This window comes from Anastrepha obliqua, chromosome 4, assembly GCF_027943255.1.
Source record: "Anastrepha obliqua isolate idAnaObli1 chromosome 4, idAnaObli1_1.0, whole genome shotgun sequence".
Taxonomy (NCBI): domain Eukaryota; kingdom Metazoa; phylum Arthropoda; class Insecta; order Diptera; family Tephritidae; genus Anastrepha; species Anastrepha obliqua.
This window is the reverse complement of record NC_072895.1, coordinates 54,659,476-54,685,491: the sequence shown is the minus strand read 5'-3', so window position 1 is coordinate 54,685,491 and position 26,016 is coordinate 54,659,476. Positions and strand designations below refer to the sequence as shown.

Below are 26,016 nucleotides of genomic sequence, written 5' to 3'. Positions count from 1 at the left end.
TGTGGATGTTTTGATGGAGACGTTGACGTTGACGTTGATGGTCGAGTCGCATAGAATCGCGTAATTGTATCTCACAAATTGCACTCATTAAACAGACACAAGCACACAAACAAACACACACATATACATAAGCGGGGAATGGCAAATATTAATACAAACTAACAGCACTTGAAAGTCATAGTGAAGACCTAAATAGCGAAGCTATGGCAGTGCTATGCACGAATACAGTGCGACAGATTGGCATTCACTTGGACGCCTAGATATTTGGCTTAATAACTTCGCCAGCAACGAACAAACAAACAGGCAGAAAAAAATTGCATCGCATGTCTGTTTCGCCACTCGACGTTTAATAGGCATAATGACTGCAGGAGATTCATCTTCTTTCTTTTGACTACCCACTTTCTACACACAGAAGGTAATCTTGTGGTTCTCTACCGAGATGCAGCCCCATCCTCCTTTACCTCTCTTTGCCAGTGACATATTTTTCTGCAATTTCCTATATTCTGCACCACTGACTTCCTTTTACCGCTTCAAAATTACTTCGCCCATTAGCACTAAGCTAACGTGTCTCACCAACGGCCCTAATGAACAGTAAGCGTTATTGGAACGCACACTTAGATATGCCTTAACGGCCGTAGCCGCCTGTATCAATGAAAATGCAATTGAGCCAATATTGATTTAAATGACATAAACATAAAAATCCCAAAGATCTCTTATGCATGTGGTGGTGTAGACAACTTTAGTAAACACCAACATGCACACACATACACATCCAAATAAATATGTATATATATATATGTATTGTAACGCAAATAACTTGAACAGCTTTCATATCGCAAACGCAGTTATTTACAATAAAGCCAAAGCAACAAAATACTTATGGCAGTGGCGCAACATTGAGATACTCAGCAAATACTTATGCAATACTCATAAGCCTCTAAATGGCTTTCTTAGTATTTCAATTGTAATTGCGTTTGCGATTGGCCGTTTCCCTGTGTGTTGGTTTTGCGTGTTGCTATCACATGCAATAAGGCAATTTGTGACAGATGTGACAGCTGCTGTGAATGGCTGCTGCTTGAAGTTGGAGTCATCAGGGAAATTAGAGCATAAGCGGTGTACTGAAATTTCTCAATCCATTTAAATTTATTTGGTTTGTTTTTGTATACCGCAGGAAGTGTATTTTGTTGTTCTAGGCTGTGCTATTGTACTCGTATACTTCGTTCAATGACTCTGCTTTGTTGCTTAATTACGAATGGTAGTGATTATACAATCTCCATTTTTATTATCATCAGCTGAATTACTTAGATGAAATTAGCATTTTGTTCTGAAGTAGCCGATTTTATTAAACGTCAACATAATACAACAACGCACAGCTGGAACCAGATATGAACTGCTAGTGGTAGTGGTTGCTTATCCCAATCAACGCAAGGACAATTTGTAATACGATCCAATCAAACTGTTTTTTCTGCAAGCCTCTTTCACTTAGATGATCAATCGTCTCTATCCATATTTTCTTTGCTTGCAAAGTCCATACAAACATTTCTCTTTTTGAATTTCAGTTTGTGCAAAGTCAAGGCATGCGACAAGTGAGTCTCTTGTTACTCAGGCGAACACCAGGTCATCAAACATTGTGCGACAGTAAAAACTATCCAAGAAATATTTTACCTGCAGTTGATATTAGAGTTTCTATATAGAAATGCTGTATACTCAGTTTTTCCATATCTCATCATTTTATCTTTTTAAAGGACTTTAGAGTTTGAAAGAACTAAATTTTCCAAAAATTGTTTATAATGCTTAAACTCACTCCTTGATATTAAAATGGTTATCAAACGAAATATTATACATCCAGCTAGTAAACAACAATTTGATTTTCAGATACCTACTGCTGCTATTGTTAGGATAGATAGTAGCATCTCAGGAATTTCTCAGTAATTGAAATTAAAAACAAATAAATGAATAGTTAATGTAATAATGAAAGTTAGGCTCCTAATTATAGATTTATAAGTATGTGGTCGTTCTTTCTGTTCTTTTAATATTAATAATCGAACCATCTATCCTTTTTCTTCGCGGTATATTATTGTTTTTTTTTTTTTGTAGTTTCCAAACGCCTATTTGGAACGCCAAACGATAGAAAAAGTAGTTTCCTACTACCTGTCACTCATCGGCAGGCAATAGCAAACCTCCAACTGTATTTCGGCAATTAAAAACATATCATAAAAAATAATTTGCCGGTTTAAAGGAAGATAATCAAGATGCACACCACAAATAGGTACTGCCTAGCTTTTAGATGTTCCGAAGTTGTAAGCGACAAAATTAAAAAGTTCCAAGTTTAGTTTAGTTGAATATATTTTGTTTGCCGAGGACTATGGATGTTATGAGTATCAACCACAATAAAGCAAGACATATAATGGTAAACGGGTATCCGGTGAAATTTGTCGAAAATATCTGCTACCTCGGCTGCACTATCAGGGCAGGCGGGGAACCAGATGAGGATGTCAACTGCAGGCTAAACAAAACAAGGGCGTTGTTCGGGTGAATTCATATATTAGGGGCAAGTTCGCAAATCTGCAGACAATCTAAAGTGCAATTCTTCAGCTCATGTGTGAAGTCAGTATTGTTGTACGAAAGTGAAACATGGCTGAGCTTTATCATCAAACATGGTCGATCACTATCAGTAAAGACTCGCTGTGGAGATCAATGAACGAGGAACCCATTTGATGGTAAATCAAGCGCAGAAAGTGGCGATGGATAGGTCACACGCTCGAAAACCAAAAAATAGCATCACGAGAATGTCACAAAATCAATTTTTTTTAAGTATATGGGTGATCAATTAAGAAGAGTTTTTTCATTTGCATTTTTTTTTTACAGATCGCGAGCGAGTTGTGGCAAACTGTCATCGTGGATTTGTTGAACAGCGTTTGGCATTTCATCATGGAAAGACTCACACCGCAACAACGTCTACAAATTATTCAACTGTATTATGAAAATCAGCGTTCTGTTGCCATACAGCTCGTGAAACAATGACTTTATTGAGAAGTCATTTCGGAGAGCAGCTGATTTCACGTTTAGGACCTGTGAGTTGACCACCAAGATCTTGTGATATCACCCCTTTGGACTTTTTTCTTTGGGGATTCGTGAAGTCCAAGGTCAATGCTGATAAACCAGCTACGATTGAAGCTCTGGAAGCCATGCGTGTTATTCACGAAATGCTCGAACGAGTGATTGAAAATTGGACCTTCAGAATGGACCCCCTTAAGCGTAGTTGCGGTCAACATTTGAATGAAGTCATATTCAAAAAGTAAATATCAAAGAATGTCCTTTCAAATGATAAATAAAGGTTTTGAACATAATTTACATTTTTGTTTTTTTTTAACTATTGAAAAAAGCACCTCATGATTGATCAGAAAAAATTTTTTTTTCAATGCTCATAACTTAGTCAAAAATGAACCGATTTTAATAATTTTGGGTTCAAAATGATCGTCATTACTTACACGAGCGATTTCATGTAGAAACAGTTGCATTTTTTATTTTGCAAAAAACAAAAAGTGCGAAACAGGTTTTTTACTCAAAAATTCATTACTCAAAAACAACTCATTTTAGCTACTAGGCATTCAGCTCAATTAAAGTTTGAGATGTCCTTTTGATTAGGAAAAAGTTATAAAAACAAAAAAAATACACTTTTTGAAATATTGAATTTCGAAAAAATTTCAATTTTTTTTTCTTTTTTCCTAAATAAAAAATTTTCAACTACTTGTTTGCAATTGTTTCTACACGAAGTCGCTCGTGTAAGTAATGACGATCATTTTAAATCCAGAATTATTAAAATCGGTTCATTTTTGACTAAGTTATGAGCATTTAAAAAAATTTTTTTCTTATATAATTAAAAAAAATCGAGTTTGAGCCGAAAAACAAAATTGCCGATAACTCTTGAAAAAAATTTTCTTCGGGCGAACAAAAAAATACGTGTCTCGTTATTTTGACCAGAGAGCAACATATTTCAGTTACATCGAAATCGAAGAACATGACCCGAATAGCCCGGTTGAATTGAAATGGAAAGCATCAGTAGCAATATTCTCAAAAGAGCGTCCACTTTTTGGTCTTCCAGTCGTTTTTCCATCCTCGACAGAACCAGTTTCTTGAAATTTGTTCACCAATCTTTGAATTGTCGACTCATACGGTCCCACTAAAAAAATTACGAATTTTGAGATGTGTTGCTCTTAAATATTGACCATTTTCATAAGTATCAATAATTTTAATATTTTTTTATAATTTTTTTTTTTTTTGTAAAATTGTACATCTGTATACTAGAAAAATGTCAAAGATGAGATAAAAACAGTTCCCGTCTAGTAATTATTCACTACTAACATCTAGGTGTCACTTTTGAAAGTCCCTTTACAAAAGTGCGGAACTTGCACTGTGTAAAAAAATTCCCCATTAGTACTGACAGCATTTCGTCCATTAAAGCCATAAAAACCAACCAATGTGAGTACCGTGCCATAAAGGCAACTGATGCAATGAGCGGATCGACGAAACAGCCCGCCTTATGTCCATTGTTTCCAGTTTATTGAAAAAATTGTATTATTTTATTTATTTATATAAACAGACACATAAAAAAACATATTGACTCTATTAAACTGCCAGAATGGAATACGTTTATGCATCAATATACTGTATTCAACCGCATGCCGAAGTCAACTCCTCACCCAAGCAGTGCACCTCGATATTTCGGTATTTAACAAGCCAACATGCCCGACTTATAATAGGGCGCACCGAGCTCACACACATACATACAGCTCCTTACAGGAGATACCCAACAACAATGCTCATTTCGTGGTAATAACCCATCAGCTGGCCGCACCTTAGAAAATATCAGGAAGAAACAGTTAGGATAAAATAAACCTATTGATTTACTAACCACTGTTTCTGCTGCCACTATAATTTCTTGAAATAAATTATTAAAAGATTGAAGACTGAACTATCATGTTTTAATGTGATTTGCTAATAATGACACAAACTCTTATCAAACTATCGAGTGGTAAGCCCTGGCACGTACTTGTTTTCGTGCTTGTATTAGTTTTAATATTACATATTACTTCATTTCTAATAAAAAATAAAAAAATAAGTTAATTATCATCAACCCTAGAAGTTTCCATTCTAACTTTTCTTTTACTCCGGTCTCGTCTCCTTTGGACTAAAGCACTTTTTAAATATTTCAATCCATTTATCATCGTTGTGCTGTGCAAGTTGCTTTCATTGGTAATTTAATCGTATAATCTTGCAACCAGCATGAAAACTGTAGCACTGCTTGTGACAGCAAATATCAGAACTATCCCTCCCCCAGTCTTTGCCTGTTACTGCTTATGTTAATGGTATTTTCGCATGCTGGTATCGTCTCCATATCACTCACCATATTTCTTAATTCAAGTCTATGATTCTGTTATATATTATACAAATATTTTATGTAGTTCATTGTTGTTCGAGCAGCTGTCACAAACGTTTTCTCGTTCATCTCTACTAAAGAGCTTTTCATTCAGCTTACATTGTAACTTCCTAACAATGCCACCTGTGCAATGCTCACTTTCTGCTTAGCTTTGTTCTTGAAGTTCTTGAACACCTAACAACCATTAGTTATTGTTTCAAACAGCTGTCATGTCTCCGTTTGCAGTTGTTTCACTAATCATCTGCTTCAAGTTGTTGGTGTTGTCGCATTTTATTTTTTGCCCGCATTGCTTGCCAGCATCCGCATCTCTTGCATTTCCTTGCAGCAAAATTCACTAACTACACACCCCTATCCTATTTCCTATATTTTTTTATTCCACTTGCGGTCACGTGGCTTTGTTACGTGCTCTTAATCCTACTTTATAATTTGTAACTGTATTTTGCGCACCCAACCCTTATAGTTAGCCTCATTGCCACATTCCCACATAGCCGATGTTTAGCCTTACAACCCATTTTTTCAAAGTTCAACACCTTACATGCTTTATGCTCTCATTCGTTTTGCATGTCCAATCCATGCGTTTGGCCATCGAGCACATTTCAATCGCTTTTTGTGCACTTGCTTGTCCATGACCGATCCTTCGAACGATTTTAACGACTTTTTTGTGTAGTTACAAATATCTTTGTTGCTTGCAGCTTCATAATTTTTCACCTTAATGACCATGCACATACAGTGACAACAAAGCAAACATACACTCATGAGCAAGCAAACAGCCGACAAACTCATGACTCGCCCATTCATTTAAACTCGCCTGTGCACACATTCCTATTTAAATATGCATGAATCGTACGAGGGACATACACATGTGAAGTCGGAGGCACACGTATGCACACACACACACACAGGTCACCAAATATTCACAGTTGTCTACTCCAATACAATCGAGCTAATTTATCTCATCCCTTCAGTAGGTACTTTTGTACGCCACTTTCCATCAACAACCAATATTTTCCGTTTTTGCTGTGTTCCTGTAAGTACTACATCCTCCTCTTCACGGTCGTTTGTGGTGTTAATACTGTAGCAAACATAGCCTGCCAAGTAGGGGGGAGAAGTTATCACTGTCGCAAATTGCGGCCAAGATAATCGCTTTATTGCCAATATTTTGCATACGCCACGGTTTTTGTATCGCATTTTAATAACCTTTCTTCTCAAACGTCACCTACTTAAGCATATGTTGCACTATGGCAAAGGGAGTGGCGTACAAAGAAGTGCCGAAAAGAGGAAGTTCAAGAAAAGGTCGTTGTGTGCCGGAATGATTTGATGTCGCAACAGCTGAACGTTTAGTATGGGTTTGTCGTTTGCCGTTTACCGTTTGCCGTATACCATATCACTTGTGCAATGACAGCACATCTAATGTCATAGCTTTTGTTGTTGCTGCCGCATTCATTACTAACTTTTTCTGATTTTTTTCACACGCTTCTTACTCGTACATTCAAACTTGTTGTTACTCTGAATGTTTTTACTCTCCAATTCACTTCTCGTTTTGTTTTGTTTCGCTGCGGTGTGTTTGCATTTGATTTGGTTAGACCCCTTTAGTAGCTGATTTTTGCTTGATTTACTTTGTTGTTTTTGTTTTTAAACCTACATATTTTACTTCATTCGTTGTGTGCTGTCTTTTTTTTTATTTTTTTTTTTTTTTTTGTTGGTTTTATTAAATTCACTGACACGAAAACTTTTCTATGGCTCACGCACGATATACCCTTTTGTTGGCTCTTATAGCAAGGCTATTTTGCGAGACTCCGAGTTCTAAGTACTTTGTTTGTTTTCTATGTCGTATATATTACACGAATACGCACGAAAAGTCAACGAGTTTATAGTTCAAAGCTAGACTCTCGTATACCGTTACGTACCGCACAATACATAACCACAATGTGCAAAGTCAAAATTCCAACTAAACTCATTGGCCAAAGAAATTTGATTGCGCTACCAAAGCCAAAAGTGCATAGAACGCAAGTTCGGTTAGGACAACCGAGCAAACAAGTCAAACCGAAAGGCAAGCCAACCCACAGGCAGCCGAGCCAAAGTCGAGCAAGTGAAAGGGCTGCTGAGCACGGGCTCACACGTATGTTGGGTGGTTGAGTGAGTATGCTGGGTGACCTGATAGAGCTTGTGCTTATCATATCGTTTTGTTTTGAGTGACTTCGGAGTGATTTGTATTTGGTATTACGAGCATGTTCGAATAAGCAACTGAGTGTGCTCGTCTGCTTCTGAGTGTGTTCGGACGAACTGCTGCGTGTGTGGGTTGCATGCCTGCAGGCAAAGAAGTTCGCACCACACACCACTATACATACATATATACATACAAGGCAGTGATGGTAATTAAAATAATTAAATTGTACCGAATTAAAAGCATACAAGAAAATAATATAAAAGATTTAGAATATAGAGAAGAGTGTGCATATTTTTGTACCTCGATCGGGAGACTACCGAAAGTATTAAGAATTACACGTGCATCTAGGACTACGGTTATTTTAATCCAAAGCTCAAAATTTAAATTAGTATTATTTTAATCGTTAAGCGAGTTAACCTTAAATTACAATTACAGTCAAGTTAATTTAGAAAAAACTTTAGTAGTCTTAAAACCTTCAATGATTACAATAATTCTAGAATTATAATTTTTTGAATAATTCTAAAGGAAGTAACTTGAGAAATATGAGAGAAGTTCAGTAAAAACAAAAACTTTCAAGGTAAATACTGTATTTCTAGGAGAACATCAAACATTTTTTTTTAATTGTTCAAATTTTTCTATAAGTTTTCCATATATAATTTTTGAGCTCTTCTTTTCTGGAAATGATGATACAATTGATTCCGAATTTTTCAAAAATACCATTTTTAAAGACTGAAATTGAATATCATTATCGTTTAGCTTTTAGTCGTAATTTTTACCACCGAACACTTACAAGTTTTGTCTTTATTACTAGTATAAAAATAAGTATTTTGTTAGCATTGAAGTTTTAGCTACATATTTAAGATATTTTTTTCATTTAAAAATGGCAGTGTTAAGCTTAAGAATTTTTGTTTGCTGATTAAAATCGATATAATATAGTAAAAGTACCGACCGCCGTAGCCGAATGGCTTGGTGCGTGACTACCATTCGGAATTCAGAGTGAACGTAGATTCGAATCTCGGTGAAAGACCAAAATGAAGAAAAACTTTCTTCTAATAGCGGTCGCCCCTCGGCAGGCAATGGCAAACCTCCGAGTGGATTTCTGCTATGAACAAGCTCCTCATAAAAAATATCTGCCGTTCGGAGTCGGCTTGAAACGGTAGGTACGTCCACTTGTTGAACAACATCAAGACGCACGTCACAAATAGGAGGAGAAGCTCGGTCAAACACCCAAAAAGGGTGTACGCACCAATTATATATATATTCAAAAGTAACAGTTATAGCAGTGAAAACGAAGGACTAAAATTAAAGCAGTCTTTCATCGAACAAACTTAAATTATGATCACAGAAATCTAAATTTCAACATTTTCAAAAATTGCAACTACTGCAACCGGATTTTAAGTATGTTTGATGAAAGATTACTTCAAATTTAATAGGAATTTTTAAACTTTTTAAGATTACCGTAATCATAATACTTTTGTATTAGGAGTCCTTACCGCACTGCTCTGCGTGATGTTTATTACCATGCAGCTACTCAGATCTCAGTGAATTCGACAGTATTAGTTGTTTAGCTCCATTAACCTAACCTAACTTTTAAAGCTTGCTTACTATCGCTAACTATTTTTGCACTTTCTGGTTAGTTCTCGTACATACTTTATCTACGTTTACGACATGACATAGTTATATTCATCTTTCCATTTCAGTCTGCACATTCTGGAATTCAAATTTAATGAATTTTATTGTAAACATCGTTAAGGGAGCGGCAGTGCCGACGATTGTAATACTTACTACTATTACTACTACAAATTCTCATAAATTAGCTGCTATATCTAAGATCTTCCCTTCAAAACGAATTAAATCAACTCGGCTAATCTAAGAGAAACTGGTGTGTTAACAGTGACTGTCGTATTACATTCAGTAAGGTACTATTAGGAGCGCACAGAGAAGTAAGTACCCATATAAACGAAGGATCATTAATTAAGGGTTCGTGATAGTAGTTTTGCGCATAAAATCACTTTTTCCTAAGTTTCTAGCATAAATATGTATTTGAGTTGGATATACAGACCAGAAGCTGTTGCCAGTAAAACGGTAATAAGAAAAAGCACTTGTTTGAGTTAATTCTTTGCGATAGAAATGCTTAATATTTCTGAAACTTAAAAGAGTTCTTGACTGAGATAAAATTATTGGTGAAAATATAATGAAAACCTCACATGTACCGGACTAGCCCATATCAATATTACTTTATAAAGGTTTACAATTACTTTGGCGTTAATTCGTTTAAAATGATAAGTATAAGAAGAATGTATGATGCAAAAAGTATAATAAAAATTTAACTGAAAAATTTAGAAAAAATAATATTTATGATTCTGACATTGAAAATTAAGATATATAGTTTTTTCTGAAGTGAATTATTTTGGCATAAAATATTTGCATTGTTTTGGCATAAAATATTTAAAAAAAATTGTGATATTTAAAGTAAATTGCGAAATAAGTGTACTTTTGAAGTTAAACCAACGTTAAACGTCACTGATTGCAAGGCGATTGAAGGCTCAGGTGTAATATGAAGTAAAATAAATTCGTAGGTTCAACATACTTAAGCAGCTGAAGTAAACATATGAGATATGGTAGATAATAAGGAAGCGAATGATAATTTTTCTAAACAAGTATGTAATAAATTATTGTATTAAAAATTGTATATTGTTTCTTTCCGTGGGGTTGGGAATAATTCTACGTTTCATGAGAGCCACAAAATGGTTCCACGAAGGAAAGTAAATGGGGTTCCTGTGTAGCACAGTGGTATCACAACGGACCTGTAAGGTCTAAGTGAGTTGGTCGTGCAGACCGACTACAACCATAACCTAACCCTAACCTTCTTTCCAATGAGGAATTGAAGTAATTTTGGGTATCAAGTTTTGAATCATGAAAAAATATAGTTAAAATTGGGTGTAAATAAAATGTATCAAAAAATACCGTAAACAGGTACAATTGCACTCTACCCTCCATCACTGACACATGTTGCAATTGGTTGTTGTATTGACACTGACATGGAAGTTTGAAGAGTAGGGGAAAGATTAAAAGCAACACTGACATGACCGACCCCAATGATGACGCTTACATCGAGTTAATATTAAATGGAGTCAATGTGCAACTAGATATGTATGAATAAACGAGTGTGAAGAAGTAGGGACAAGGGAAAGGGTGAGTATGTTAAGAGCATTTGATAATAGCGGCAAGAAAGTTGGAAAAATGGTTGTAGGGGTAGTGAGAAAGCGAGGACAGCATGAAAAGGGTCAAAAAGCAACCAAGAAACGGACAGTGTAGAGAGAAAAGTTTCGCCAAGTAAGAAAAGGGTGCGACGTAGGATTAAACACGGACGTTTGTTATACGAAAATTGTTGCATGAAGGGAGTGTGCACAATGCTTGAGGCGCTTGTTGTTGCAACATCAGCGCTTCATACATTGCCACGCGTAGGCAGCAATGCAAGGTTGCACATACATGCATACGCCCAAAAACAAACTTTCGTTTTTTGTGCTACGCATTGCAGCGGTTCATTTTCACAGCTGTGCGCAGCGTTGCCAGATGTTGGCAATTGTAGTGCAATGCAAGTATGAATGGCTGCAAGTAGATACAAAACGAAATAAAAGTAAAATAAATGACTTCACCTTCCGGCTGGCTGTCAGCGTTTTGTTTGAATTATTGATGGAAATTAAAATTTTGCTCGATGTGCGCGGGCGAAGCAGACAAAACATCGCAAGAGATAATCGCAATAAGGAGAAAGGATGTGCTACCAATGGGGAGCTAGCAGCTGCTTGAACAACTGGCGCAACGGAAGTCAACTAAAACAGTTGTTTCGTGACAGTAACGGCATACATTTTCAGAAGTATATACTTACATATATGTATATAAATATGGGTGTGTATGTATATGCTTGCGCTTGTCTATTTGAAATTGTGTTGAGAACATGTTGCGCGCAATTCGAGTTACAGCAAGACGATGAAACAGATTGGCCAAGGCTCTGTCTGCCACGAACGTGCCACAAGGCATTGCACAAATGAAGAACGTGCCCGCGGTGGCAATTGGCGAGCCATCACCGTAGGTAGAGTGTGCTAGCTTAAAATGTGGCGGCGGCAGGTTTGATGCTTGATCTGAGGCCAAAACTGAGGCACCACCAGTTGTGTCAGCCGCCATTTGTCTAACAGCCGCTCAGTTAAAAAATGTATTTTGTTTATTGCCTTAATAACAGTTGTTAGCTGCCACATCTATCCTCTTTAACTGCACATACAAATGTGGGGAGTCGACAATCATCACTTACGTTACCATTTGATGGCGTGAGCGTTCAAAGAGTGCGCCCACATCGAAATGAGTAATGCCACTTTGGCGCACATCCTTCAATTTTTTCTTTCCATTTTTTTCTTTTTATTTTATTTGTTTTATGCACATTTATTTTAGCTAACTTTCACCAAATGCTGTGGCAACATATGCGTGTATGTATGTAATTGGACCAATGTGTTTCGCTTTACTCTTTTCTGTTGCTTGCGTTTCTCAAGCCTTTGGCGTTCGCTGAGTTTATCATACTGTTATTATGTATTATTGTATTATTATCATACCGAACGTTCCTGCTTGGATTTTGCACTGAATTATTATTTCTTCTTTGTTTTATATGCCTACCAGCTACAAGCTCGGACTTGCTGTGGCACGTCAACTGCACAATAGCTTCATTTATTTAGATACCACTGTTTCATTGTAAGTACGTGTATTATTCCGCATTGCTTTTACCTTCTTGTATTTTGTTTTTGTGTTGCTAATATTTGTTTTATCTTCCCTTCGGCTGCCCCACGCCACAACTCCTGGCTCATGTCAACGTTTGCTGTTGTCGTCCTTATATCCTCTGGCTCGTGGCTGCTTGCCTGCCACTTAGCTGTCTCAAATTAATTTACTTAAAAATACAATTTGACATTGAACGCAACGAAATGTAAACATTGCATGCTGAAATGAATTAAAAATGCATAGCATCGCCATAGATATAGCAGTAACATCAGCAGCAGATGCAGAGAAATACCTGCAAGCCAATAGGAAATGAAGGAAGTAGGATTTAAATAAGTTAAAACACACCTTATTGTAAAGTAAACTTTCTCTTGGTCATGCCCAAAATAAAAAAAATCGAATTTCCAAAAGCATATTGTTAGGTTAGGTCACCTAGGCTGATCAACAATGCCCTCATAAAGACCATGCATACATATAATATACTATGTATGTATATATGTATATGTGTTGCGCTTCTTGATGTTGCTCCACAAATGGGGCGACCTACAGTTTTACGCCGCCTCTGAACTGCAGATGGTTTGTTTTTTGAAGACAAAATACCCTCGGAGGTTGCCTGCCGACCACTGTTAAAAGAACTTTTCTGCCACTTGCAATTTCATGCCCACGTACTAATAAAATCAAATAAAATTATTGTGATATTTATTTTTGTGCATGCATTTGTTTTTTGAAATGTTTAATGCCAAAAAATTCGTGTTTTCAAAAATATTGAACGTAATTTCGAAATTATTGGCATTGCTAACCTATTTAAACAACCACTTGAGCTAACCCACGTCACGAATTGGACCACAGCGATATTTATTCTAATACTGATTAGGCAAACCCACTTTTGAGTTTATAATTCCCTTTATAAATATGGAAAATTCGAGAAGTAACTTAGTTCTCTCGATAGTTAGAAGCACCAAAGTTCTTTGAATGTTTTTAAGCAATTCTTGCCTTTGGAAAAAATCCAGAAAAATCCTATATTTTTCCAAATGTAAAGACTCAAAGCAAAGTTAAAAGGATTATGGAAAAAGTTCTTGTATACAACTGTACATTTTCCCACGAAATTTGGCAAAACTGTTTTCCAAGAAAGAAAAAGAAGATGAAAATATCTAGTTGAGATACCGGAGAGAATTTCAAACTTTTCTTCTTATATCTTCTTGTTGTTGATGGTGTTATTAATGGATCAAAATACCGGTTGAAAGAAATTGGAATATTTGTTACATCCTTTTTGTTTGTGCAAATTACAAAAAGCGTTCACAAAATTGATCCACAAAAAATAAAAGTTGTCAAAGGGTTAATGTGCTGGTTTAGGTTGTTAATGGTTTAATTTTCCTTTAATTAAATATAATATAAAGCTATTCTATTGTAAATATTTATTACGATTTTTATTTCGTTTATGTAGCTGTGATTAATTTTCCAGAGAAAAGGCGTTGAATGGGTAATTCCGGTATGCACCAATAATATGCGATATTTAATATTTTCAATATTTTTTCAAAAAATTGTTTTACTTCTGGACTTCAGAGTAATAAGAAGTAAACTGGAAGGATTTGGAAAAAATTTAACAATTTTCAGATCTATTGAAATTTTGGTGTTGAGTTTTTTAAGGGGAAACATGTTCGTTTCTTTTTAGAATAAAATATATTTCTAAAAAAAATATTTGAGAAAAAATAAATGTAAATAATAATAGTAATAATAATAATAATAAACATAATAATAATAAAAGGAATTATTTTATAGTAACAACAATTATTTGATAATAAAATATATTAATAAATTTCGGAATTTTTTTTTTATAGTTTTAGTAAAACACCTCACATTTTCTTTTAATATCAGTAAAAAAATTTTAGTAAAAATTTTTATCAAAAAAAATGTATTTTATAATAAAAAATATTGTATAAGGCACGAAATTATAAAAAACTAATAAAAAAAGTAATTACAATATTATTTTATAATAAAAGAGATTAAAAAAATATGTTCACATTTTTTTAATATGATCAAAAAATGATTCCTAAAAATTCGTATAAAAAAATCATATTATAATAATAAAAAAAATATTTTATGTGAAAAAATGTTTTTATATTATTAAAAAACAATTTTTTTTATTATTATCATAACATATTTTTTTATTATTTCTTTTATTATTTTTTGTCTTATATAATATTTTTTATTATAAAATAATTTTATTTTTGATAAAGTTTTTAGAAAAACTTGTTTGATCAGGTTTAAGAAGTCTGAGGTGTTTTTCAAAAGTAACAAAAAAAAAATTTTTTCCTAAAAAATTTTTAACAAAACAGAAAAAATGCCCCAAAAGAAATGATTAAATAATAAAAAAATAATAATTTTTGAAGGAATAGAAAACCATTATATTCTGCATTGAAAAAATTTCAATTATTAAATTTTTCTCAAAATATTTTCAGTTGACTGGTTTTTGTACTCAAGTCTACAAATAAACTAATTTTCTGAAGAATTGACGACAATGTCCAAAATACTTGGATTACTTATATGGAATCGTCCCATTATCATGTAAAAGGAGGAGCCTTATATATTAGGGGAAAAATATTTGTAATTCTTTATTTGGTAGTTTTATTTCATTTGAAATTTTATTCGCCTACATAAATTTATACTATAAGCAATATATGAGCAAAATATCTTTGGACATTTCCAAAATTCACATGTAAAAAATATGTGGGACTTAAATCAAGAAAATTAAATTAAAAAATAAAAATTAATGCTCATATTGAAAATAACTGGTATTGGTTTCTATGCCAGTGAAAATACGTCAAATTTATCCAGTATTGGTATACAATACACCCCCAACACATCCAATTCCACCCTAGGATCTAATTTAATGCAACAAGTTTAAAATATTTAAAATACTTTCCATGTAATATTTCTTTTCTTGTAACGCCAACTTAGCAACAAAAAAATATCCTCCTATGTACTGTAAGTTAGGAAAACTGAAACAAACACACATGCAACAGTGCCCCAGAGTATTCTGCACTGGCGCATTCAACCATAACTGCGCCTTTGTAGAGGACACAGTGAGCAGCCCAGGCAGCATTTGAGAAATTATGTCCGCTGAGACTTTCGGTGGTTTGCATAACACAATTTCAACAGCGTAGCGTGAGCGTCTAGCTGCCTAAGCTGACTTGTTAGCTGCCTAGTTAGCAAAAGAACTATGTATGTATGTATGTGTTTTGTATATGTAAGAAAGCTATGCAATTGCTTAGCTGAAGGGCTGCCTGCTTGCTTGCTTGCTTGCCTGCCTTGATGGCTGGTTAGTTCGATGAATGCAGGGTGGTTAGCGATGGTGCTTGGACGTGCTGCCTTAGTCTACCCGCCATAAAACTTAATGCGTATGTGTATACATATATACGAATAGGGGGCGCTGAGTTTGAGACATTGGAATAATTGTCATCTGCATGCCATGACACGATGAAACTTAGCTGCGCTCATTCCTCAAGCTAACGTGGCGTAGAATTTTCATTTGTTTTCGCGGCAAAAGTTTTTTATTCAAATATTTTTTTTTTTTTTTTGCATTGCTTCCTTGCTTGTCGCTCTCTAGTAAAGCAAGTCAAAGTAAACACACATACACGCACATGTACATATTTAAATTGAAATTTATGTACGTTGGTGTGGATGTGTGTGCATGTGGTGGTATTGCGCGAGGCCGAGCCAAACAATAACTAAGCTGTGACTAGCCTGCATAAGCAAGCGCCCTTCTCTTGGCCATTTCATTAAATTCTATTTATGCTTTTATTTAATTTTTCCAACCCCATTACCCCCTGCTTCTCTTGTTCGAGTAAACTTTCAACTTGATCCTGCCTCATTTCAATTGTTCTAATGTTGCATGGGATACCTTTTTTTCGTACGTACGTTCTTCATTTTATTTTAGCTTAGCATTGTTGACGAAAACGTATTGTAATCGCGCGTATTTATGCATATACAGGGTGAGGCATGCGGTTTTGGATAAATTTATAACTTACTGTTTGTGTACTTGTCTAGAAATGTGAGACTAGGAATGCCTTGATGATTGTACTCGCATACGCAGGCACTGATATGTATTTAGGTATGTACATTTATTTAAATAACAAATGTTGGCATACATATATTTGGTTTGTTTTTATTGTTCGTACTTACAATATCGTCCAAGTTGTTCGTCGGCTCCTTCATACCATGTCGTAGATGCGCAAGCACAGCAATCTGCAAATTAAATAAAAAGCAAAATAGAAAAGTTAAATACAGCAAAACGCAATACATACATACAAACGCACACACACAAACAAATAAATATATATAATTAAGGAAATACATTTACAAAATGGGGGTTCGAGTCCAACAATAATAATATAGCATTAATTGAATGGGTGGCTGAGGTGGTTGCCTGCTGCTGATGGTAGTTTGCGTGAGTTGGCTGATTTGAACACCAGCTTAGTACTTGTATGTATGTATGTAGATATTTGGAGGGCGCGCACAAAGGCGTCATTTCAATTGCCGCTACTTTTATAAGTTATTTGCATTTAAATGTCGTTTGTTGATAACAATTAAAATAAATGTCTGTCCGCGCACATTTGTACAGCCACGTGGCATGACAGTCGAATAGAACTTTCAAAACTTTGCCAAATATTTTCCCAAAAACGTTATGGTTTGCTGCCACCACTCAGCGCTCAGCTTGGGTTGGCTTGGCACGGTTGGTTGAACTTCAAATGCAACGATCAGCATTTGACTTAACGGCTGATACAGCGAACGACCGAACGTCATGCCACAAGGTTTAGCCGCTGCCACTACCAATACCATCGTCATTGTCAGTGTCATTGTCATTGGCAAAGCCAATATGCGCACCCCTCGCTTGCTGGGTTTGTGGCAGCCGTCTCGTCATGCCGCATAATTGCCGGTGATTTAATCTTACGAATTTCCGCTATTTAAACAACACTTAAAAAATCATTTCGAAATTTTTACTTTGCCGCTTCGTTTGGGGGCGTTTTCCTTATCACATTATGAGCGTAAATAATTGTCATTCATTAGGCGATTCGGGAAGCAGATGTACACATTTAGAGGCTGTAGTCAGTAATTAATCAAATTGATATTGAATTGTTAGGAGGGGATTGCGGTAGTCATCGTCGAAATACATAAACAAGGCTTAAAAACTCAAAACCATTATACTAAATATAAAAACTAAAATTAATGTTTGGTTATATATAATAACACTGTGCGAAAAAATGAGATGAAAACAAAAAGACAAGAAACAAATCAATGCTGTACTTTTGTCGTCAATCGCATACTGCTGAGAATACCTCTACTGCAATTTTGCCGGAACATTTTGTGGTACATTTTAACCGTCCATCGACCCTGCTCACTTAACATTTTTCAGATTTTTAAAAATAAGGATCAAAATGAACCACACGGGTAAGAGATGTTAGGTTAAAAAGTTCCATATGCTGGGTTGTAAATAGTAAATGTAGTTTCATATGAGTTTTTTTTCAAATAATTTAGATCAACTTCATACCGAATTAAGAAAAATGTATAAAAAATTGCGAATTTCAAGGACAAAACGGCAGGTAATCCAATATTCTGCAACCCAATGAATTAAATAAGAATTTCTAAAAACGTTTGTTTAATGTAAATATTAACGATTTAAATAAAACCGATTTAGTTTTTTAAGCAATATAAAAGAAATGGCGGCTGCATATTTATAATTGTGCTTTGAAAAATTTGTTTGAGATATGAAGATTGCTAGAGCAGCTGACTTCTTTTTTCCAGCGATTTGCTCATTTGAATGGTCGGTTTGTGTTTTGTTGTTGCTCTGTACTTGTATGTGTCCGATGGAAATTTGTATATTAAAATCAGAAAATTGCTCTAGTGACGACACTTTACTTGAACTGCCCTTGAAAAAATGTCGCCTTGAGAAAATCGTGATTCAAGTGTACGATGCGGTAAACATTGGACTGGGAGGGGTATGCACCAAAAGCAAAATAGAGATATTTGGACATTTTTTATAATTTAATCCTTTGAGTATTTAAATTTTTATATAATTTGGCATATTTCTTTTTTAATATTTTCTTGCCTTTTAATTTGTACAGTAGTCTTACCCATGAATAAAGTAAGTAGTCAGCTTAATTCTGCTATGTGCGACTCCGATATGGATCGCTGCTCTGCGTGCTAAATGCTTTGCAAAAAAATGTCCATGCTTAGCCGTATGTTGCATGTTTATTTGTTGGAAACAAACAGAAAATGATTTCTATCTGCGTGCAATGCAACGAATTGCCGTTAATTAATAAATAAATCAATATATTTTTCATGCAATTTAATCAAAAATTAAAACTTTGATTATGCGCGCAGATTTTTTTCTTATTATGTTTATTAATAGCTGAGGCTCTTCTCAGTAGTTCCTGAAAATTCAAAAACAAAGTTGCTTTCAAAAAAAAAAAAATGTTACAAAGAAAATAAAATTTTTTCCAAAAAAAAGGGATCCAAATCATTAAAAAAATTTAATTAAAAACATAAATTTTTTCATAATTTTTTTTAATTCTTTTTTTGTTTTTTGAAATATGACCAAACAAATTTTTTTTTAAATATGACAAGAAAATTTTTTCACATTTTTTTCAACAACTCCAAATATTTTTTTGATTACTTTTTTATTTAAATATTTTTTTTCTCCAATATATTTTTTTAGCGTATTTTATGATAAAAAAGTACTAACAAGTTTTGTAAAAATGTTATGAAGAACCGAAAATATGATATTTCACTTTAAAAGCTCCCTAACTCATAATTAAATTTTCATCATTAAGTTATTTTATTACCTTATTATTACTAATTTTATTAATTATATGAATTATTACATATTTTTGATTTTTTAAATTTACTTCTCAATTAATCAAGCCAACAAATAAACCAATTTTCAATAAAATGTACTACAATTTCCAAAATACGACCAAAAACATTTTTGTTTTTTAATTTTTATCAAAATATTATAAAACACCAAAAAAATATTTGTTTAATCAGTTTTTTATTTCAGTATTTTTTCTCAAATATTTCTTTTAGTATATTTTACGCTAAAAAATCACGAAAAAGTTTTTTAAAGAAATTAAAAGAACCAAAAATGTTACACGTTAAGAGCTCTACAACTTATAATTGCAATATTATATATTATTATAATTAAATTTTCAACAAAGAATTATTTTATTATTATATATTTAATTAACTGATTAATTTTATTAATTATGATTTTTTTCATTTATCTTTTCAATTCACTTCTCGTTTGGCTTGAGCAACAAAAAAATCAGTTTTCGAAAAAATTCACTACAATTTCCAAAATACTTGCATCCCTGGATTTGAGTTGGGTTCCTAAGAAATAATATTTTTGTAGGAAATTAGCAAGCTAAGTAGCTTTGAGATCCAAATATTAAAATAAATATTGACTGTACGAATTTGAGCCACTACCGCAGCGATCGAGATTGAATTCATACAAATTGGGTGTCTACGTATTAGGTGGATTGTAATTCAGTATATAAATATATAAAGAAATCAGTAATTGTAAATAAAAAATGTTTTTTTTTGTTTTGTGAAAGCTTAATAAACAACTTTACTTTAATGGTCAATTATATGCATCCTGCACCCACAAAATTTATTTTGATTATACAGAAATGAGAAAATAAACAATATAGAGCGTGTTAAGGCCTATATATGTTCCGTTAACTTCTAGTAGGAGCATAAAGCATCAAATATAAATTTTTACATAAGAATGAACGCTTTTTTGTAGACAGAGCTTTTCTATTGATTTTTTGCTGATTCGCTTAAATCGAAAACTGATATCTGAAATAAGTTTTTATTGATTCCGAAAACGCGTTTAAAAATTTGTGAATATTTGTGTGATTTGGTTAAAAAAAAATATATCTTTCTGTGAACAAGTATGTATATGTGCATGAACATGTGTATTTCTTGGAAAACTAAACAAATATTTTAATTTGATTTCTTGATTCAAAAAATATAATATTAATCACATTAAATAATACTCATACAGCAAAACCAAGTTTTGTTTTAAATTTTTTTCTGTTGCTTGTTAAAAATGACATTTCAAACGGTATTGTAACACACATCTCACCAAATGGCATTGACAATCCAAGGCATTTTAAGAGAGTGAAACGAGTGTGTGTGTAGAGGTGGAAGTATGTGGGAGTTGAAGTGCTATTTGGGCATTTCTTCTAACGACGCTGACACAATTGACATTTCTGTAGGAGTAAGCGCACTCACATAAATGTAAGTATGTGTTATCTAGCAAGAGCCATACAAACATATGTTCAAACGTACATAACTATGAGCTGAAATAAATGCACATACGTACGTATATACCCTGCGCGGAAAATCTGAAGTAATCTAACCCATTTCTTGTTCAGAAAGATGAATGAAGGAATAAAAAATTGCGTACACTGAAGTTTAAAGAGGGTGTAACTTTGACGTCATTGCAGATTTGTTGTGTGCGAAAACGCGATGATTTGAGGAAAACATTAAAAGTCGGTTAGGTTAGTTTAGGTTTGGCACTCGCATCGCAGGGACAGCGATCTTACTTAGACCACGAATTGAGTCCGTTGTGAGCAAATTATAAGTAAGTTTAAGTTAATTTAAAAAAGGTAAATAATAAGCAAATTTGCAACAAAGCTTTCCAATCACATCAGCTTAACAGCTGAAACTATAAAATTTACTGAACCATGGTTCAGAATCAGTATGATTTTTTTTTTTTTTTTGATCATTTCGTTACTGACGTTGCCAGTACAGACAATTGTTTTCAAAGTTTAACACTGTCCAAGTAGGAAATTATATGTAAATAGTCCGCCAATTCCACGCCTGCTAAAATCATCGTGACGATATAGGTAAGGTAACTCATGACTTCAGAGGCAATAAGTTACTGCTTCCAAAAGTGCTGCAAGATATGGTGGTTTTTCGAACTCAATAAATAAAAAGTTCTTGTATCATATTTGAATTTAAACATTTAGTTATCTAAATATATAAATTTAAGTAGAATTCATATAAATAAATAAAATAGTTTTACAAAACCACAAAAACTGAAATTAGTTCCAATTTTGACACGAACCGACTCTACATAGAATCAACTGATTGTGCACTAAACTATTGACTATTACGAGACCAGCAGCATGGGCTAGAATATATTTTTATTTCACATTGTTGAACTTAACCTTGGTTGTGAACCCTGCAAATGATAGGAAGCGCGGGAACTACTGATTCTTTCTAGAAAATTGTTTTGTAAAATTCACCAGTTTCTTTTATGAAAAGGGAAACGTTCCCACGACAGGCGGTTCTAAGTTGCAGGAACGGCCCGGATTTATACCCGATTGAGGACTGTCACTCCAGCAGCATTCCTCGTACATGTATGGAGAATGTTTATGCTGTTACTACAACAACCACAACATGAAAAGAGAAAGTACACGAATAATTCGTTACAATTCGTTACAGTGCTAGATACAAGTGGATTTTCCTGCAGGGTATATGTATTGTATATAGAAAGTGTCTACACATGCAATTCATTTAAGCGCAAACTCTTGCATTTCTACTATACTATACTATAGAACCATGCAAGTACATATAAGTACAGCTCTTGTTCTCAATAATAGCAGCGCGTGGTTAAATTTTAAGGGCCGATGTTGAATGTGAACCACACCTAAACGTCAACGACACCGTTGGACTTTTTCTTTGGAGTTATTTGAAAAAATAGGTGTATGTCGATAAGCCAGCAACAATTCAAGAGCTAAAGGATCAGATAATTCGGCACATTAACGGCATAAAACCTCAATTATGCCTCAGCGTCATCGAAAATTTGGACCATCGGGTGGAGGGATGCCGCCGAGGCCGCGGCGACCATTTGACCGATATTTTGTTCCATGCGTAATTGAGCCATACCAGTATTATCATAGTAAAGAAAAATGACTATAATTTCCTGAACAAATTGCATTCTATTCAAAGTCAACACCGGCCCTTAACACTGAACCACCCTTTATAACAATAATACTTTGATTATTTATTTGTTTTTCATTTAATTTTTTATACAAATATAGTTCATTCTACAACAAAAATCATATACTTAAGTTTAAGATTTTGTGGCTAGACATTTTTATGAAAATTAGAACTTTTTTTTCGAAATTTCTAGAAAAATTTTTATAGTTAAATGTGCCTCAAAATTCGCGTTGATATTTAGTAACATTTTTTGTTATGTATTTTCTGCCTTGTAACGAATGCCAAAATCTCTTTATATTAGAGGACAAGACCACGACTTTAAATTTGCACTTTATTGTATCAAAATTGAATGGACTCACACCCAAAAGTTTTGATTGGAAAGTGCGCAATTTTGATGCTAATTTGTTGAGTTTATTTAATTTTCTACTCAGTTTGAAACTTACGAGAGTGAACTATAATTTAAAAAAAGATATGAAAAATTAAATAAAACAGTATTAAATAATCAAAAATTTACAAAATGGCGCGCTGCTATTATTGCTCACATAGGTGTGCATATCTACTTGTACTTGAATACATAAGTTCGTATGAATATAAAAGCCAGCATGTGCCTTCAGACTCACTCGCTCATCATTCGGTTGCCATTTGCAACTGTGCAATAACTGCAACCACAAACAAATGCAAATACTACATATTTACATGCATAACTACATATTTATTTATGTATTAATTGTTTTCGACTCAGTTGAACCCAGCTTCCGACTCAATTTTCTGATGCACTTACGTACATACTTACATATGTACATGCTTACATATATACATTTGCAATTATATTGTTTGTGTCACAAATACATCAGCTGCGTGCTGCTATTGTTGCAGCGTTTTCCAAAGTGTCTACAGCAATTAAAAGCGAGAAAATATTCGTAATAGTAATTTGGTAGGAACTCTTGATTGACAAGGAAATTGGACAATGGCATTGAAAGTTGAAAATATCAGATATTGAGCTAAATTTTTGTGTTTTAATGGTTTTGCGGCTCTTTTGCATGGAATTCTTATGAAACAGTCGTCAATGACTTGGAATGGAACTTTTTGGATTCAAACCATTGCCTTCTTTCAAGTGTTTATGCATATTTTTTCGTTTTTATGATTTTTCTAGACTTCAAGACTTATTGGTTCCAAAATGAAAAAAGAAGCTCATGCACATATCTACGTATACCACATATTTGCATAAGTACACATATTTTATTATTTGTATGTAGATATGTACATATCCACTATAGTACATTTACATATGTACATACTTATGTTTGTATAAATCATTTGCTGAGTTTTATGTTTTACGAATTTTGTATCTAGGCCTCTTCTTTTCGGCAAGCGCTAACAAGTGGCGTATACATAGATGAAGCTACTGGTATAAATGAACATGCCGGTTATTTGATTGAGCCGCTAACACTACACACAGCATCTGACGTTTTTCTAAATGATTTCAAAGATGTTTAAAATTTCCGAGAGCGTTGTAAACTTTCTTTCTCAATTAGTGGTCTTAGCCAACATCGATTTGTCAAAGGCAGCTCAAACGTGCCTTTTGTAAAGGGAGTCAAGTCGGTTGTGATTACATAGATATTTCGAAAGCCCTCGACAGAGTTTTACACATACATAGTTATGACATCCAAACTGTTTCGTGCGACACCAGAAATCAATACCTTATACAAATACTACTTTCGCAGGTCTTTCTAACAATAAACCTGTTTGGAATCCGTTGAAAATTTTCATCAAATCCCCTTGACTATCGATGTATTAATATGGACGACGATGATAAGGCGCGCTTCTTAAGTCAATAGTCGAAAATATTGATAAAATATGGAAATCGTGGAGTGGGATGACCATGCAGGTACCTATTCCAATGGTGAAGAACGGGAGATTAGCCGGAAAACCTTTTGAGACAATTTATAATACTCTGTTTTCAAGAGTAAGCTCCTCGATAGCCGAAGAAAATTGCGCTGAGCAGACCTAAATGATTGCTAAATAAAATTTGATGAGATTCAAAGAGAATAATCTACTACATACAGGGTTGGCCATATTAAACTGACCCATTGAGTAACCCTATAACTTTTTACTGTAATTTGAAATCTAAGGTTTACGTCAACAAGCCAAAGACACTAGGCGCACTTAAGGCCAATATCTGACGGGAAATAGCCGCCATATCGGCCGAGACGCTGGCCAAATCTATGGAAAACGGCGAAAAACGGGCACATTACGCTATACGAGCTAAGGGCGACCACTTGCGCGATATCATATTCAAAAAGTGATGTAAACGAATCTCCTTGAACTAAATTAAATGTTTTTCACAATGAAACACAAAAAAATGTTTCTTTTTCCATATTTTTTTAATAATCACATGGGTCAGTTTAATATGGCCAACCCTGTACATATCCAAATACGTGCTAAGGGCGACCACTTGCGCGATATCATATTCAAAAAGTGATGTAAACGAATCTCCTTGAACTAAATTAAATGTTTTTCACAATGAAACACAAAAAAATGTTTCTTTTTCCATATTTTTTTAATAATCACATGGGTCAGTTTAATATGGCCAACCCTGTATGTGTTACTGCCATTAAACCCAGCACTCAATTCGCACCTATTGGCGAATAAGGAGGATTTGTTTTCCTTATGGAGCACACTTCTTTAGCGACGCGCTAGAAACTCCGATGGAAGATTTCACTGCATCCACCGTAAAAGTCTAAACTGGCAGCCAAACGAGAATCGCCTTTTCACAAAATTGAAAATTTTTCTGGACGATTCAAAACTGCAAGTTTTCATCATTAGGGTCGAAGACTTCTTCAGTTGCAGAATTCTAAAATTGCTTTTAAGATGGGCAAAAGTTATCGTACGAAACGGCATATACTGAATCTAAATCTGATAAAACTCATTACGTTAATTTCATCGACGAATTAAAACAAAAAAATCAGGACTTTTGCTAATTTTTCTTCGCTCAAATTTTTATGGGTTAACGATTTGGACTGTAATATTTTCTGCACACTTTCGGCTGGATTTTGATATATTATATATAGGTAACTAAATCCCTCAATCCAGCTAGACGCATTTGTCTGTATGAAAAATAGAGTAAATTACATGCAAAGCTTCTTGCAGTTAAAAATGGTGAAGCAACATTCGATCTTCGAAGTGCGTACCACTAAATGCTGAGTAATTGCTTCTTCCTTCGACATGCTTTATTATTTAATATGGCAGTTCTAAAATACATCAACCATTATTCGTTAATGGCGCCCTATCAAAAGTAATCTAATAGAGTCAATTCTGCTTCTAGGGTGCGAATTTATATCACCATTAAGGCTGATGATGTGGATTTTGGCTTTTTGAGCTTAGTTTTCGGTTTCGGATATTCTACTTTAATATTTTCCCAACTTTATTCAAGCAGAAAACGACCTATTTCGTAAATGTATAACCTAAACCTAAATTGTCAACATATGTCAACGTAAAAAAATACCGATAGTTCAAACTCAAAACGCTAAATCTTACATCCTGTAGTATGGCCACTGTGTCTCCTTTTTTCAGTTGAACGAAATGAAAAATTGAACGAAGCGGCCACTGTGCCACCTTTTTTCAGTTCGCTCTGTAAGTG

The 26,016-nt window shown here is 34.1% G+C and overlaps 1 protein-coding gene across 8 annotated transcripts in view; it reads right to left on the bottom strand.

The window, feature by feature from the left end:
* LOC129244638 (apoptosis-stimulating of p53 protein 1) overlaps positions 1-26,016 on the bottom strand; it is a 154,551-nt gene that overhangs the window by 70,109 nt on the left and 58,426 nt on the right. For 4 of the 8 annotated variants that reach the window (XM_054882377.1, XM_054882381.1, XM_054882378.1 and 1 more), the window contains exon 3: positions 16,551-16,613. In XM_054882377.1, coding sequence (XP_054738352.1) covers positions 16,551-16,583 — 33 coding nt within the window. In that variant the 5' untranslated portion in view covers positions 16,584-16,613. Of the gene's footprint in view, positions 1-6,820; positions 6,872-6,927; positions 7,336-16,550; positions 16,614-26,016 lie in introns of those variants that run through there. The other 4 variants (XM_054882375.1, XM_054882376.1, XM_054882383.1 and 1 more) reach the window with 2 other exon arrangements.